This window comes from Procambarus clarkii, chromosome 39 (genome assembly GCF_040958095.1).
Source record: "Procambarus clarkii isolate CNS0578487 chromosome 39, FALCON_Pclarkii_2.0, whole genome shotgun sequence".
Taxonomy (NCBI): Eukaryota; Metazoa; Arthropoda; class Malacostraca; order Decapoda; family Cambaridae; genus Procambarus; species Procambarus clarkii.
In genome coordinates, this window is record NC_091188.1 from 1,089,498 (window position 1) to 1,107,356 (window position 17,859).

At 34.6% G+C, this 17,859-nt stretch overlaps 2 protein-coding genes across 11 annotated transcripts in view; one reads left to right on the plus strand and one right to left on the minus strand.

Annotated features, from left to right (window-relative positions):
- LOC123760359 (kinesin heavy chain) overlaps positions 1-6,511 on the plus strand; it is a 154,564-nt gene extending 148,053 nt beyond the window's left edge. For all 5 annotated transcript variants that reach the window (XM_045745985.2, XM_045745986.2, XM_045745987.2 and 2 more), the window contains 2 exons: positions 464-568; positions 1,289-6,511. In XM_045745985.2, the coding sequence (XP_045601941.1) occupies positions 464-568; positions 1,289-1,302 (119 nt within the window). In that variant the 3' untranslated portion in view covers positions 1,303-6,511. The remainder of the gene's footprint in view (positions 1-463; positions 569-1,288) is intronic.
- The window catches only part of LOC123760360 (pyruvate dehydrogenase phosphatase regulatory subunit, mitochondrial), a 28,474-nt gene continuing 15,489 nt past the window's right edge, over positions 4,875-17,859 (minus strand). For 3 of the 6 annotated variants that reach the window (XM_045745997.2, XM_045745990.2, XM_045745991.2), the window contains 6 exons: positions 16,327-16,475; positions 15,462-15,660; positions 13,818-13,940; positions 12,687-12,833; positions 12,108-12,283; positions 8,806-11,440 (listed from right to left, as the gene is read on the minus strand). In XM_045745997.2, the coding sequence (XP_045601953.2) occupies positions 11,212-11,440; positions 12,108-12,283; positions 12,687-12,833; positions 13,818-13,940; positions 15,462-15,660; positions 16,327-16,475 (1,023 nt within the window). In that variant the 3' untranslated portion in view covers positions 8,806-11,211. Of the gene's footprint in view, positions 7,001-8,805; positions 11,441-12,107; positions 12,284-12,686; positions 12,834-13,817; positions 13,941-15,461; positions 15,661-16,326; positions 16,476-17,859 lie in introns of those variants that run through there. The other 3 variants (XR_011230896.1, XM_045745996.2, XM_045745993.2) reach the window with 3 other exon arrangements.

A 17,859-nucleotide genomic window follows, 5' to 3' on the forward strand; every position in this document is an offset into this window, starting at 1 on the left:
CATTATATATGAATTATCACAAGAGGTTACTGGTCAAAGTATCTTAAATGGCAAGAACAGAAAATATTAATTGAGAAACTCTGTGCCATTGAGTGGTGCCAAAGAGAAATTGAACAGTGACAAACACACTGACTGGCATACTGAGCTGCTTGAACTACCTTGGACAACATGGTAGTTCAAGCAAAGAACCCTAAGACTAAAACATGCAGTTGTTCCCTGTTACCCACAATGAGTGCATGATGAAGTATATACTGTGCATGACAAGCAAATCTGCTTAGGAGGGCAAAACCTACCTAACCCTAAGAAATCAAAATTACAAAGCATTATGTGTCTAATCTTTTGTTGACTAAGATAAACTAAACAAAATTGTGAATAGACTGTTGATGTATATATAAACAAACATAGCCCATCAATGCTGTAACTTGCTTAGCTATGTTCAATGTGACAAACTTTTTTTTTACAGCAAAGCCCATCCGCACCGGTCCTGCCAGTCTCCTGTCCCGTCCTGGTGCCCTGGGGATGATGGGACGAGCACAAACCAATGCTCCCATTCCCCGCCAGTATGTTGGTAAGCCTCGTCATTTGTCATAGTCATTTTATTTCATTGTATGATTTGATTAAATTTTTCTTCTTGGCTTCTTTTACATCCCCCCATTAAAGAAAAATAATCTACTGAAAAAATATTACCCAGTATTTCTTTAATATACTGTACAATATCTGGATATATTTGCCAATATGCAATTTTTAAGTGATATTATCATTTCCATAAATAAATAAAACACATAATTACTAAAAATAGAAAACATTGAAGTTAATAAAAAATAAAATGTAGACATTACATCACAAAGTTTTCCATTCACACTTCTGCATATTTTGACAAATAATATGTAAACTGTGCACTACCTATTTACATACATACACTTAATGCTACTCGACCTGAGATTTTCAACCTTACCTGGAGCACCACGGTATATGATGGTAATTAGACTATTCCTTTAGTCACACCATATAGACAGCATTCGATATAGTATTGAGGATAACAACATTCCCAGAGAATTAAATGTTTACTATAAATTGTAGCACTAGGACACTATTTTCAGCAGAGGAAATAGCACTGCCTAACCTCATAGTATGGCTGTTTCCCTTCCTTCTTTTTCCAATATTTCTAGGCCTGCCATTTCCTACTCCTCTCACAAATTAGGATTAGGTCACCCTTTTTCAGAAATTATGTATTCCCCTTCACCCCTTGGTTGTGAAAAAATATGAATAATTAAATTGCATTTTTCAGCCTCCAACAGCTAGATGGGCAAGTGGGATTCTCCTGTAGAAGCCCCAGCAACTTACTCTCCACTAGCTGGAAAATCCACGAATAATACACCAAATATCTCTGCTTCCTGCAAGCCTCCAGTATCAGAGAATTTCATCTATTACTTTGAACCCTAGTCTTTGTCTACATAGCTGTCAAGTGAATAAAAATACATCCTACTCCCCCCACAATGCTAGCCCCATTACGTTCTGGTATATTATGGTTGCATGATGCTCCTAATTACATGTGAAAATTAGGGACCACTTTTTAATTTAAAAATTATTTTGCACCATTTGTATTATGCCAAGTTATACTTTGTCTCGGTCAAGTTTGTGATTCCTTATTACATAATTTTTGTTATAATACTGTACTGTATATCAGTTTATTCACTTGCTGTGAGATCTGTCTATGCAGCAATTATTTTGCATGTAATGTGTCCACCCCCCATGCATTTAACTCTTAAGGATTCACAGTAATACTGCATATATTTGAAAAAAATTAGATTGGTATTTGAAATTTGCTCTCTGATATGTGAGCATTTCTGAAACTAAAATTAAGAAAACTGTTAAATTACCATCAGTTGTTTTCTTTAGTACTGTATACACACGAGATTTGAGGAGTTAATGGAAAGGAAAGGAAAACAAAAGCAAGACAAAGGAGAAACATTAAATGATCATTGTTAAAGGTTGGTGCTGTGTGAGTGATGGACTGCCCACATGTGCTCTTGGTTAGCCCAAGTTAACCCACACTGGAAATGAATTGGTGAATAATTTTCATAAATCGGAAAGCATCACTTGAAACAGCTGCTAAAATAAATTTGAGTGTTTTGTTTAGTCAGCAAAAAAATTATTCTTTTAAGTTATTTTTCAGTTATTTCAGCAGATGTTTCAAGTGGTGCTTAAAATGGGTAAGACGTGCATAAGTTGGGGATATTCACCCAAAGAGAACAATTAGTTTAAGATATAAGCTTTCCTTACAAGATCATATTTTTTCAGAATTAAAAAAAATTCTGATTAATTGCAAACTTACAAATGCCATAACTATACTCATATTCATTCATCTAATCCACATACAGATCTATCATTAGCCTTCTAGGTTTCATTATGCTGTCAGGAATATAGTGGCTTTGTGCTTCTTGTGATAATTACTTACAGCAATAACCCTTAAACATTATTTTTAGGATTTAAAAAATGGTTCCTGATTCTCACTAATGTAATTTCTCACCATGATATATTCATTTTCATAATAATTTTCTCACAAAATAATGGATTACTACTATAGGAAATTATGTCCATAAAATATTATGCAGTGTTAACATGTCACCTTAAAATGAATGTTCAGATAACCTGTTTTGCTGTTGAATATTCATTGCTGATATGCCATTAATTTGTAAAATGAATGACTAATAAAATAATACACCATTCCAATATCTCCTCTATATATAAACTCTGTGTTAACAGTAGCCTACTTTACGTGACTGATCCTCTGGAACAATTAATTTTAGAATAAAAATTTTATATTTTGGCCTTCAAAATGAAGTGAGTGCTATATCAAAATATATCTGGTCTTATTAATAAAAAGCATGTGTACAAATTCCTAGAGTTTTTTGTATTATTGTAGCAGTTATTTGCAAATATGCGGAGCTTCAACAAAATTTTGATTAAACCTTGTTGCATTAAGAGTGTGCTAGCACAGTTATGGCTGCAACGTCATATATTATCAAGCATGTAATGATTAAATTACACATTTTGAATGCATTTACTGTATTTTTAAATACAGTACCATTGCAATAAAGATTTCAACAAATAACAAATATCTCATATGCTACATTTAATTAATAAGACCATTGTAAAGCCATGTTTTTTTTTTTTTTCACAGTAACATTGTTGATTGGTTTGTTATAAGCCATGAACATATTCCTTATGTTCTTTGGTCATGGGTAAGTTAAGTATTTATTTTGTCTTTCATCTAATACTTTTCATTTAACTATTTTTTTAAGTTTGTACATTCACCTTATATTTTGTTCTTATCCATTTATATATCACAAGCAGGAAACTCAACTTTTTGTAGTGAAAAGTGAGCATGTTCCATAAGGCTTGTGCAGTGTTGAGAAAGAAATATAGGGATGTGTGTAGAAATTCTACTTAATTCGGTGAGATTGGTTCACTCGCAGTGCATTTGCTACAATCTGATCCATTCAGCATTTGACCAGTTAATTAAAAAAATGTGTTAAGAGGTTTTGAGGAAGATATTGAGGAACTACATATTAAGGCTGGAATACCATCCAAATATGTGCTCATGGTTGAGCAGGTAGTAAGTGCACAGTGAATAGAACAATGATTTTATACATGTCAAGGGTGGGAGAGATGACTTGCATGTTGTATATATATTTCACTATATGGTCCGTTGTACTATTTGCCTTGGAAAAAAGAACGAGAATTTCCATTAGATACTCTTTCAAGATATTTTGACATGAATTTTATTATTTCTATTTTTTTAAATGTAACAATCTTTTGCACTGGAATGATAGGGTTCAATTTTCAGTGTAGGATAGACAAAATATTGATCGCATATTATGACAGTACTTAAGTAGATTATCTTTCTTATTCATAAATTAAATGATTGAAGTACTGTATTGGAATTTAAAGATATTTGAATCTTTTACTGTGGTGTTAGCTTTAACTAAAACATACATATAGTAAAATGTATGTTCAGTGACTGTACAGATAACATAGATTGTAGTAAGCATCTACTAGAGGTCTCCCAATTTTGACTGGGAAACCTTTATTTAATAACAACATTATCTTTCAATGGCAATGGCATTTAGAATTATGATATAAATTTCTAAACAAGTTATTAGTGTTATCTGCATATTTCCCAGATTGTTTATATTTAACTCCTCAAAATAATCGCTGGTGTAGCATCACCTTCCTCGATGGATAATGTTCTCAGCATAATATGAAATATCAACTGAAGAGCTTAGTGTGATAATGTTTTCCTAGGAAATGGTGGCTTAAGTCACGTTTTGGTGGCAAGAGGAGAGACATGGGTTCACATAGATTCTGATCAGATGTGCCATTGGTTGTGTTCTTCCAATAACAGGACAATATTATGCATAAAATTATTGAATGCATGAAACAATTGATTTTTTAAGAAAACAGTGACCATTCGCAACTGGAGGCTAATAGAACTACAAATTTAGCTACTGAACCATAAGAGTATTTAACAAGAATATTTACCAATGTTCGAGTATGGCCTGCACTTTCAAGATTTATAAAATCCAGTCTTCTTGCCAGCAGATCACCCAGTCACCATTATATACCAGGTAGCATAAAGTTTTGTCAAGCCCATCTTTCATACTCTGCAAGTATTGATCATTTCAACTTTAGAAACATGAGAACACAAATTACATTCAATTTTAAGTTAGTTCAGAAACTAAAAGAATGTTGACTATAGTATGCTCAAAGGATATTTTCATATTAAAAAAGAAACCTGTTATGGCTTAAAAATAACAGGTTGTTGCCAATGGCCATACATTACAGATTCAGAGACTGGATATTAATGATAATTTGTTGGATATTTTTATTTATATAACTGAGAAAATCTTTACATCGGCCTAAATTGAAGAAAAGCACAGATCTTATAGTTACTGCAGAGTAAAACCCACAGAAATAATATGTAACAATTAGCAAAAAGACATGTTACAGAGTTGGAGATACTCGTTTGTGACGATGTTCCAGAGAAGATGAGAAGGGCTACAGCCTCAGTTGTGCATGGTGTTCTGTCCTCATGTTTTGTACTTGTAATAATCCATCACTAATAATTTATGCATTTGGATTAGCCATCATGCAGAGGCCAATTGTTCTTCTGCAGAATCTAACATTCCTGACCTTTAAGGTATAGTGGCGAGATCAACGAATATGTCTGAGATATCAATAAGGTTTGAGTTCCTGTCCATTAAATAGAGAAAATGAGCTCAACAGTGTACTACTATCTGGGGCTCAACAATGATGATCACGTCACCCATTTAGATGTCCTCTAGTCTCCTACTCTTATTTAAGCAGAGAATCACACACACTCCATACACCATATGCAGCAAGAGTTAGAATGAATCATTTTCTCATGTATCGATGTTGCTTTTGCAAAACTTAAATTCAAATTCTTATGCTAGTATACATAAAACATATGACTGCCAAAGAAGACCATTTCCAAATAGGTTAGTGCCACAAAAATTGATTAAAACTATAGCAATGTTGACATAACTCAAATGTTCACAATAACTTTATGCTTCTTTTGCATAAGGAGAATAATTAAACAAAATTATTATAATTTAGTTAATTACTCTACTAATATCCCCTGCCTATCAGTCAGTAATATAAAACAAATGTACTAGTTGGTCATCTTATTTTGCCCAATAATATAGGTCTACAGCCAACAAATTTAATTCAGACAATATTATCAAGACATTACCTGTCCCTGCATAATGTACATTACTTGATTTTATAATAAAGCTAATGAAAGTGGAATTTATTCTTGCTTGTGAATGGCTACCGACCCTCTGCTTGAACATGCTTCCGTGGTGCATATGATATTGTTAAGCATAACTGTTTGTAGGACTTATGTCAATATTCAGTGCAAATGTCAAATTATATACCAAAGGCAGATGTTAAATGTTCACAATGTCTGGTTGTTACAATATATAGAAACAACTGTAAACTGTCCAATGTTTTCAGACTAAGGCATATGAATTCCCTTATTTATTTTTTAAATTCATGTGCTGACATTTAGTACCACAAGGAAGTTTTTCTTTTCTTTCAATATAATGACTGTAGAGCGGAAAGCTTTCCTGCTGCAACATGGACAGGGTTTCCTGGGAAGTGTTGGCCTACTTTCCATCATGTTTCATGGATGTCTAGAAGATTCAACTTTTTGAAACCAAGGGGTTTCAAAGGTTTTTAATGGCCAGTTGAGATCGAATGAAAGTTACTTTCAAAATTTACTGTGTGTGATGTGTATGTATAATTTCTCATGTCATTCAGCTTATTTAATTTTAATGGGCCATGTGCATGTGATGTGAATATGTTTGTTGTACCCCATTATTTGGCTACATTAATCTACTATATATGCTGTATTGGGAAAGAAACTAGAAGAAAATTATTTTGTATGCCTATGGTAGTGTATCCTTGTATTATACACCTCTTAAAACTTGTGTTTTTAATTGAACATCTATTGTACCTTACATATTTTATATATTAAATAAATAATAGTAAATTGTTAAAATTATTGAGTTGAAGAGAAAGATTAACATGATGAGTTATGTATGAATGCTTCATTTGACATCTTAATGCAATTAAAATGTAATTTTAATACTGAACTACATTTAAATACCATTTAATTATCATGTAATAGATGCACTAAGGAATGTATCACTGAAGAATCATGCTAAAATTATATCCCAATATATAATTTCTCTCAATTCTATAATGTTAAAACATTGCTAAATTCTTTTATCTCATTAATGTATATATATAGCCTTTCAGTTCCCAGAAATGGCAAGCATTACATATTACCTTACAGCCAGGTCTAACCAGATAGTGTTGAATTTACTCCACTTCATTTTTTTCTCTCTTCATTTTAGGTTATCTCTTGCTGATATGATAGGGAAGAAGGGGAACCCTGATTGCAGTTCTCATCCTGTAATTACACTTGGCAAATTACACATCCAAACAAATAATGCACATACAGTACACTGAACAACTTACCTGGTTCCAGTATCTGGCCTCAAGACTAAGCCAAATAGCATAGCTGACATCTCTTAAACAATAATAAGACTATCTTCTACCTTTACCTTACCAACCCACTTGTCTATCAGCACCACAATCATCAATCCCATAGTTAAATTAACAAGTCATATATATATACAAACTAATGCTGGGATAAAACAAAAATGTAAAAAGATATGGAGGAGGATAGTCGTTTAAGCATGTCTCCTTTCATAAACTTTATAGTAATTCCTCAAGTTAGAGAGCATGACACCGTTCCCTCAGATCATACTTTCGATTTGATCCATCAAGTTTTACCCATAAATCTCTCTTCTTGATCAAATTTGTAATTTAGAACATTGTCCTCACTTCACCCATTAAGTTAACTTCAGTACAATATCGAAGATTAGGTGTGTAAAGAATCACACATTTTGTTATTTCAATCCATAAGCTACACCTGCTCAACGTGTACGAGAGTTAAAGTTCTTTGAAAAACTATTACTCCTAAGGATCCATTGTTAAACCATCCAAGTGTGGCTTGAACACTATTTTCTAATTAACTGTCAAGCAGTAGTAGAACACTCACTGTTCCATCGGTGATAAGCCACTATTGAGACCCTGGAGCAATTGGTGAGACCCTATTCTACTAGATCACTATGGGACAAATAACCATGCTACATCTCTCACCAATGTCGTTATCTCTGGATTAATGTGTGCACACATTTTATGTAGGGTGTATTTGTTACACATGTTGGGTGTTGTCTCTCTTGCCTCTGTTATTAACATAGCCCTGGGAGCCTCATGAGATTATGGCAAGAATTGCTTCCCATTTTAATAACTGCAGGTACACTCTTGGCAGAAGGTTGAACGATTAACATCTAACTATATAATACTGTATAGTAAAAAAAAAAACATTCTTTGAAGAGAATTCTAAGCTAATTACCCAATGAAACTGCTTCCAATCACTGTAATCATAAAAATACACATGTAGTACATTATGTCAAGGTTCCTAGACATACACATTTCAAATACAAGTTGAATATCTTAATCTGTTCTTGCTATACAAAAATATACATACCTGTGTTATAAAAATTTCCCAAGGAAATCATTTACAACCAAGACGGCTTGGATCAATTTGACACCAGAGCACGTGTAATGTTACAGCAGTGATGCTTCTCATTGAGATACAACTCAAGTTCATCTCTCACTGCCACCAATAATTCTTAAAATGGTTCTGAAGTTTACCACCAGAGGCTACACATTGCCCAATAAAAATTTAAATGATTTCTCATTGTTGGGGATGGGAAGCCTGTTAGACTTATTGAGATCCCTCTAGGGCATTAACTGACCTTACCCCAAAAGTACATACCAGGACAGTTGCCTAACTACCAGGTAACATTTTACTATATAGGTATACATGACTAGGCGAATAGCGGTATCAAGTAAATGAAACTTGCCCAAACGTCTTCAGTCGTGCGCAGGAATTCAATACGAGACCTACTGGTTGGGAACCAAATGCACTAGCCACTGTGTTAAGGGATCTTTATTGCACCACCAGATTTTAGTTGTTGAAGTTTCATATCAATATGTGGTGTTCTCTAAATACTGCAAGGGTGCTACAAATTTTTTAAGCCAAAAACATATACCTATATATATATAATTGTGAAACTATAAAGAGTTCCATTAGAAAATACCTAATAAGAGTTATAAATACGCTGTACAAAATAAAAGTCCAAATAACTTTTTCTTATTTTTATGTTTACTTTCATAAATTATATTTAAAAATACAGTACAATATTTACAAATAATTTTATATACATAAATTTTAGTGTCATGTATGCATATACAGTAAAGCAAGGTATCAATGTAATAATCAGAAATAACTATAGATTTAGCATTTTAGTTCTCACAGATTTCTAATTATTCAAACATACCAAGACTTTCTCCTTAGAAACATTTACAAATGGAAACTGGGCACGTGAACAAGCCAAAGATACAGTACAAGAAGAAATGTCTTGCTTGTGAAGCTTGTGAGTAGCTTACACGAAGAGACGAAGTGGAGACTAACTCCGTATGAAAATTCAAACTTAAAAAATTGACTTTGGAGCTTAGGAAACCATCACAGTGTTTATTTATTAAGAGTTAAGAAGCAAGATCCTGTACCTCCTTCAAAATTTTATATGATCTGCCATCGGGCAGCAAAATTTTCTATCATTACAGAAGGGTCTGAAGACACATGTAGTATCAATATTTAAAAATACCTTTGTGTGCTGACAAAGTGAAGACCATACTGTGTGATGGGGAGACAACAGAGGGAAAAGAAAGGAATGAAATCAATATTGAACAATCAAATAAGTGAAAAGTTTGTGTGGTTATAAAGTCTCTTGGAGAAACTTGTGTTGTGGCCAATCCCCTGATTGAGATCTCCCATGAGGAAGTAACACATCATGGCTATGTAGAAAGATAAAAAAATCCTCAGTGCTAAGGTTGTGAGTGACATGCACTAAGTGGAAAACTTGTAAAAGCTAAATTTATTCATAAAATAAAGGGATGGCAAAATCCATAGGGTTAAGGGGTCATTACACCAGCCAAGATATGGAACTGAGAAGTTGAAGGTCAGGCCCCTGAAAATACAACTAGGCAACACAGAAGATTTCCTAGTTGGACGTATTTTTTAAGCTAACAACTTAAAATACCTTGGTTTACTACAAAAGTTTAGATCAAGTTGATTACAGCGGCATCTCCAAAATCAGGATCATACTGTTCAAGCCCCAATCCAGATGTGTGTGAAATCCATACTTTCTTGGCTATCACAATTTTCCATGCAATTCAAAATCAAATTGAATCAAAGAATTCAATGTTAATAATGCTTAATAGCTTTCCAATGGCCCCAAATATTTCTTCCAATACTGCACTCATCTACAAAAATCATTAAAAAATGTGATCCAAGCAATTTATGAAACTATCATTTACATCCTAATTTTTCTCGTGCTCTAGGGCAAATTTCAGAGCAAAATATAATTTAAACCTACCATATGATGGAGATCTTCACGAGATGTATTTCCCAATACTTCCCAGGATCCAGCTCTTAAAGCAGATTTTCAAAGCTAGGATCATGGCCTAAAATAGTAAGGAACCAAAACCCATAGACTTTCTCAACACCCAAAAGGTTTTTTTTTAGCTTAAGCAGTTCAATTATCTAAATACCTATCATAGGAACCTATCCCATTATAAAATTAACAAGAAATGGTCCCATAACCATTTTCAGAATAAAATTTCTGACACCTATACAGTCAAATGTATTCCGCCTCTGAATGAAGCTTATTAAAACTAGTCACTTCCAGTGTGAAAATCAGCCAAGCAACTTCTCAAATGGGCCACTGACTTCCCAACAGCCAGAAAAAAATTTAAGAAAAGATTTGTTAATGACACTTTTAATGAATGCTATAAAAATAGTATTTAAGGAGAGCTGGGTCAAAATTCAAATTCCTTCACTTTCAAAATGAAAACTAGACATTGCCCTTTTTTTTCAAACAAGGTAAATCTACCTTTTCCCATGCCCAAAACTTTTTATCATTATCAATATCCCCCTATGAAATATCTTAGTAACCTATTCCCGTTAATAATTTAACAGATATGGACTTGAACCACTTTGAGAATAACATTTCTGACACCTCCACTAACCATCACTGAACTGTAAAATAAACAAAAAATATCAAAAACTGGGAAAAATATGTTCTACAAGAAATTACTTTACCTACAGTAATGATTCAGCTCTCACCATGACTGCCTTTGGAATCCTGAATTTTGTTCAGATAAATAACAAAAAAATTGGAGATCTGGTGGGCAGATTTAGTCCATTATTTAGAGAAATCCATTGTTTGAAGGTCCAAATTTTGGAGGTGACTCTGCATTCTGATATACAGTATTCCTCTGAGAAAATCATTATACAAATTTATGAAATGTACATTCAACAATTTATTTTCTGATTTGTTAAGCTTAATATAAACACTGCTGAACAAAAAATCTCATAAAAATGCACTCAACTACAATATAAATCAAGAAATATACTCAAAGTACCATCAAGGAACTGTATCCATCCCTCTTACTTATACACACCTTAGGAAACTGCTAAAAACAAGTTTATTTGTGTGTGACAATTCCACGAGATTTTGGTCTATAAGAAGCAAAACCATCCATTTTGACGACAGGCATTTTAGGAGGCTGAAGTGAAGCATGTGCAGCCACTTTCCGTCCTGCTATATCAATCTCAAAATTCGCATCTTGAAGGATGTATTCAGGAGTAACGTTTTGCTGATCATGGTGCCTCACAAAGCCAAGGCACACCATCTTATTTAATGTAAATCCAAATCTGAAAAAATACAAAATATTAAGGCTTGTTGCTAAATTTCAGATAATTGTTAAACAGCCTAGAACAGACTAGAAAAGGATTTCCATAAAAGAGAAAAGTATTATGACAAATTGGAGATAAAGAGGAGGGAACAATAGTTGCTTGTGTTTACATTTACAGAAAAGTATTAAACTGAAATAGTTGAGATCAAGTAATGAATGAAAGAAAGAATTTTTATAGTTTTAAGATACCAGAACCTTAGAACGAAGTTACCAAAGTGTTATCTCTCTCTGTATGGATGGTAGGAAAGTGGAATGCATTGAAGAGGTTGTTGAAACCAATTCCATTCTCAACTTTAAAAATAAATACAATGAAAATGTTAATATTACAGAGGGATAATTAGCATGCCAGGCATAAATGGTTAGGAGAATGCATAAAGATGTGGGACAAAGATCTAGAGCTCACTCCCCCATTGACATTAATGCTGATGTGCTTGCCTATGAAAGTCGTATTTGCCAAATAAATTTTTATTGTATTGAAAATAATTTTTGTAAAATTATACACAGTACAGCATATATAAAAGGATAAACATCATGCTTTTTCTAGTATTCAAGTGCAAAGTTTATATTATGATTTAAATGAACAAAAATCATCATGAATTAAACACATTTGTTATTGTAAAACTTACGCTGTTGATGTGGTATTGCCGACATAAAGATTATTGCGGTATATGGGTTCACCTCCCCACGGCCAGATGTCTTCATCGGGGTCAAAACTATCATCCAGGGTCAGGTGAACTAGTCTCTTCTTCAAACCTTGACTCAACTGCCTCATCAATGCAAATTTCCCAACGAAGTATTCTTTCTGAAATTTATATTAAAATTTAAATAATGTTCTTGGAAGAATTTAGTTCAAATCATTTGACCCTTGTTATGATTTCTTATCACACAATGACCATTTCTGCTTGGAGTAAAATACTGTACACACAAGTATGTAGTATTTGCAATTACCAAAGCCACTGTCTTTAGAGATATAACCAACACCAGGGAATGTTACTGGTAACCAGCATACACGTACCAGTAACCAACACCAAACACCAGGGAATGTTACTGGTAACCAGCATACACGTACCAGTAACCAACACCAAACACCAGGGAATGTTACTGGTAACCAGCATACACGTACCAGTAACCAACACCAGGGAATGTTACTGGTAACCAGCATACACGTACCAGTAACCACTATCAGGGAATATATCACTACCTACATTGAGTTTCACTTTGTAGCCACGACCCACTTCGTATGGCGTTGTCGTCGAGTCCAACTCTTCTGCCCAGAAAGGAATAAACTTCTCGACACGTAATGCACGCATTGTCATCATACCCACATTGCGAATACCATAATCATGCCCAATCTGAAATTATAATATAGAAATTCTTTACTTTATTACTAAATTTTAAGAATTAGGAAGGTTTATGTTAAACAAGAAAACCTGAATATATATATATTGTTAGCAGCAGCCTAAGGACAATAACAACTTATTGGCTTTTGTAAAAGTATGAACAAATTTGTTAGCTGGTTAAAATGATTACAGTATTACAATCTAAGTAAACTACTATGCACTGGCATGTCTCAAATCTGGAGCTCTATAATAGATCCTTCTAAACAACAGATCAAATTTGGCCTCAGAATCCCCCCCCCCCCCCTCAAAATTTTGAATCTTTTAGAAAACTCCTGATCAAAAGGTCAAATAATTTCATTGTGTTTGTTGTTATTCAGCAGTCAGAGTTTAAGTCTTTGGAAGTGGAACAAATGTTATTCTGGAAATGGTCATGAAACCTTGTCCTAAACTGTTAATTTCAATATATTCAAAAGATATTTGGAACTTGATTATAAATAATTTAAGTTTTGGATGTGGAAAAAGTGGATTGGCCTGGTTTGAAAGAGAACATTTGGCTAGTTTTAATTTTGAAAGCAAAGAGTTCTAAATTCTAACCCATACATACAATTTTTAAAGGGTTAATGTAAACTCGCAGAAGATCTTGTCTCAGAGAAATATTTTGGAGTGTACAGAATTCCTTGGGTCCATTTTGGAATAAATTCCATGGCTGGTTTAAATTTTGAAAGTACTTTGACTCAAACTTTAAAACATAACAATAAATTTATAAATTACATCACAATTTATTGTTATCAGACAAGCTCTCTCCTAATCTCTAATCACTTGGCCAAAAAAGCCGAGCCTAATTAGGAGCCTTATTTAAGACTTCAAACTTTAAATGTATAGTTGAACCTGTTAATATTATAAAATATGCTGTATATACTTTTGGAACTAAAGACTGACTGATTGATTAAACACTTTCTGTATGAAAAATGTCAAGATTGAACATTTTAGCCTCACCTTCATTAGTTGGTTGTAAACGTGAAGAGTGTATTCTGCAGGGATAATCAAGGTATAGCCTGGTTCCCCCATATGTATGAATGAAAGCACAGTTACTCCTGATGCATAGGCTATATTGATATCCTGTAAAGAAATTGATTAACAAACTAGAATTTCTTTATTCACAGTCGATGGAGAAAAGTATCTGGTCCCATATACCAGGCGTATATAACACAATACAATGTTTTGAAATACTGATCAGTATTCTTCAAAATAACAATGTACAGTACATGATGAGAGAGAGTGTTAACCCTTCAACTGTGCATATCAACCAGGGTTGCTTCATCGGTGGTGCACATGTCAACCAGGGTTGCTTTTAGGTCTAGATTTAAAACTCCCACTGAGGCACACATTCATTTCCTCAGGCCTCCAGTAAACAGGCACCATCTTGAAAAAAATAATGGCACTCCTCCTTGGTGTTAGAGCCCCAGTTCTAAAACAGCAAACATGAGTAGTGCATGCAGCACCAGTTCACACCGCCACTATGCAGCTCCTGCCCACAGTATCACTTAATGATGACATAAATAACTGCAATAATTTAACAAGGATAGTGATACAGTGGATCCTGATAGTGATAAAGACTATGTACAAGGTTTAGATATCAGTGATCCTGATGCTGGTGACACAGCATGAGGCAAACAGCCACAGCACACAGATGGTTTTTACACATCTTGCAAAAGGACCTCATGTTCCTTTAGAAAACGAACATGTGAAAAATTATTCATGCTCATGATATAGTGACCAAGATTCTGATGATAACAGCAGTGTTTTGGCTAGAGTTACTGGTGTATGTAGTTTACAGTACCAGGCAGCACTTTGCTTCATCCTATAACAGGCACCCTATGGGTGTGTGAAGCTTCCTGCTGTTATCCTCTAACTGAACAAGAGTGAAGATAAGCATTTTGCAGTTCTTCCACACCTGTTTACCTGTTGATGATTCCGAGGACCAATGTCTCCGCAGCCTGTCACGGATAGGTCTCCTGGTTGATGGTCTAATCAACCAGGCTGTTTGATGCAGCTGCTTGGTTGATCAGGTATTATTTAAAGGTGTTTGTTAAATTCGCTTTTGAGCACTGCCGGAGGTCACCCAGTTATGCCCTGTATGGGGAGTGTTGAAAATTTTCGGGCCTTTGATGTTGATCAAGTTCTCTCTCAGAGTGCCTACTGCACCTCTGCTTTTCAATGGGGCTATTTTGAACAACTTGCCATGCCTTCTGGTCATTGCAAGGTGTTATTTCTGAGTGGAGGTTAGGAACCAGTCCTAGTATTTTCCCCCAAGTGTAAATTATTATGTATTTCTCCTGTCTGCACTCTAGCTAGGCTGAGCTAGGATCAGCACAGCACAGAAAGAAACTTTCTATCTAAACTCAAAACCCTAATTATACAATTGAACCCTGACAACTACTGTAATGTACTAATAAACCTGAATACTATCTCTGACCCATTAACACCATTTTCACACTTCATAGCTATCATATCTACTACTTATATACTGTTATATTTTTACTCCAAACAATATATAGCAACATGTTACCAATATCATATCACGAAAAATCAGTTAGGAAGAAAATAGCTGTCAAAAAGCATGCAACTCTTAGTATTTACCTTCGCCATGTGTCCATACAGCACCAGGTTAGCACTGCACATGAGTGACAACATTTCCCTGGATTTTGGCCCCACAACACCAAGCACAGAATACATGGAGGAAACATCTGTAACAGATACACAGGCTTCAGCAGTAATGTGTCGCCTCAGCCAGTCCATAACGCGTGTTTGCTGGGATGTGGGGGCCAGCATCAAATAGCTGCAAAAAACCAGCGTTGAATGTAATGAAATGCCATTTTCTGGGCGAGCCCCAAAGGCTCCCTGGAGAACAAACAAACTGGGCACCACAAGAACAAGAACAAACTGGGCACCACAAGAACAAGAACAAACTGGGCACCACAAGAACAAGAACAAACTGGGCACCACAAGAACAAGAACAAACTGGGCACCACATCATGAAGCAAACCTATGCACACACACTGACGAAACTCTTGAAAAAAAACAGTTACAACTTAATTGAAAGAATCATTTTTTACAAAGGTGTTACAGAGCAGAGCAGAGTGTACTCCAGGTGTTGTAGTGAGGGCAGCCACCAACCCAATTTCCCCTTGACCATGATGTTCACAGCCTGTCCTCAGGTAGGAAATCCACTTGAAGTATTGACTTCAAAAATATTATGTAATTAATACTATTATCTACTCCCTATCCATGGTTAGCTTAGGTTAAGGTGAACTTAGGTTTCATTACATTAATACATTGTATTATTCTAAAAAAATTGAAACATGGAACAAGAAAACTATTTGAGTACAGTACTGTATATCCTAGATTTCATTTACAGAAAACCAAATTTTTCAGGCTTCATAAGTTTGCATGCATGAAGTGGTGCAAGTTACACATGATGATCCCGAGTAACAGAAAATCTCACCTGTTATCTGTTCTTCTGATGAGGAGACAATCATTTTCATAGCCTCCACGTTCATTCTGCATCCCACTGTGAACTACTCCACCAACTGGCATGTTGACGTCGTTGCTACAGAGTTTCTGCATATATTCCACCACCTGGTTCCCTGCAGACTGACCACATCAGTAATCAAAAGCAACTCACTTACTATACTACTTTATACATGCCTTAATTTTAATTCTCAAATGATAATACAACATCAAAACATAATTATAACTTGAAATTATTTTTAAATTATATAGCAAAAGATCCATTTCAATCAGAAAAAAATATGCTTAAGTTCATTAGCTGCATTAAATGTTTATTGGGCACAGCTCACTACTGACATTAATTATAAGACTTGAAACAAAGCAGAAACTTGAAATAAGACTTGAAACAAACAAGGTGGAGATACAGTACTTGCTTGGTCTCTCCAACACCAAGCCATCTTTGCAAGCCAAACATGAAAATGTTGACAGGAATACATTTTTCTAGACAGAAACAGGGGTAATAACTAAATCAACAAATCAAGGACGGGCAGACTCTCCCACTTTGAAAACTGTTCTAATTGCCTTGAAAGAAACACCGAACTAAAAATACATTTTACATGATCAGAGCACAATAAGCACCCTAAACATACTAAGCTATTCAAATATACACACACACACACAATAAAAGGATAAACAACCAAGAATTTGGTCGCAATGGACTACTACTACTGACATTTAATGGAGTGAATGACATTTTGGTAGGTCATTCCAACATATAGAATCCAATATTCAATTTTGGTACAAGGGTATGCATACCAACAATGTGTTTTCCAATGTGAGTAGTTTGACTTCTAGTTAACTGAGTATTTTCATTGGCTCTTCTTTTGACAAAACATTATTTGTGATCTGAAGTCATGTCATATGGCAAGAGTAGTATGGATATATCAGGGAGAGGCAAGAGGAAGTTCCTCTACGAGTTCCTCAGGAGGCCGAGTTATTCAAGAAACAGGAAAGCCATATATACACAATGTATATTGTTTATATATGTATATAGCAAAAATATATATTCTATAATTTTTAGTATAAAAAATAATATACAGAAGATACAAAACCAATTAGTAAAACTTGTTGAAGTTATACTGTACTGTATATAATTTTGAAAAAAGCCAGCAAACATTAGTGTTCCACTGTATTATGAAAAAATTTTGGTCAACAATAACAATTGTATCAGCATCATCTATAGTGCAGGTTGTAAAGGGTTAGAACTAGCTTGGGGCAATTGTGGTTGAAAGCAACTACATTCGCAGCTTAGAGAGAAAGCAAAAGAGAACACTAGAATGGTCAGACATAGAAACGCACTGGGTACAATAAATGAGACAAGAGGGGGGTCTGAAGCAAGAACTCATTCCTGTACACACACCAAAGAGCCAGAGCTCAACCCCCGCAAGCACAATTAGGTGAGTACGCAGCAAGGCAAGCATAAACAGTCACAGTTACTATCAACCATGAGTAATGGACCATGCAAGAA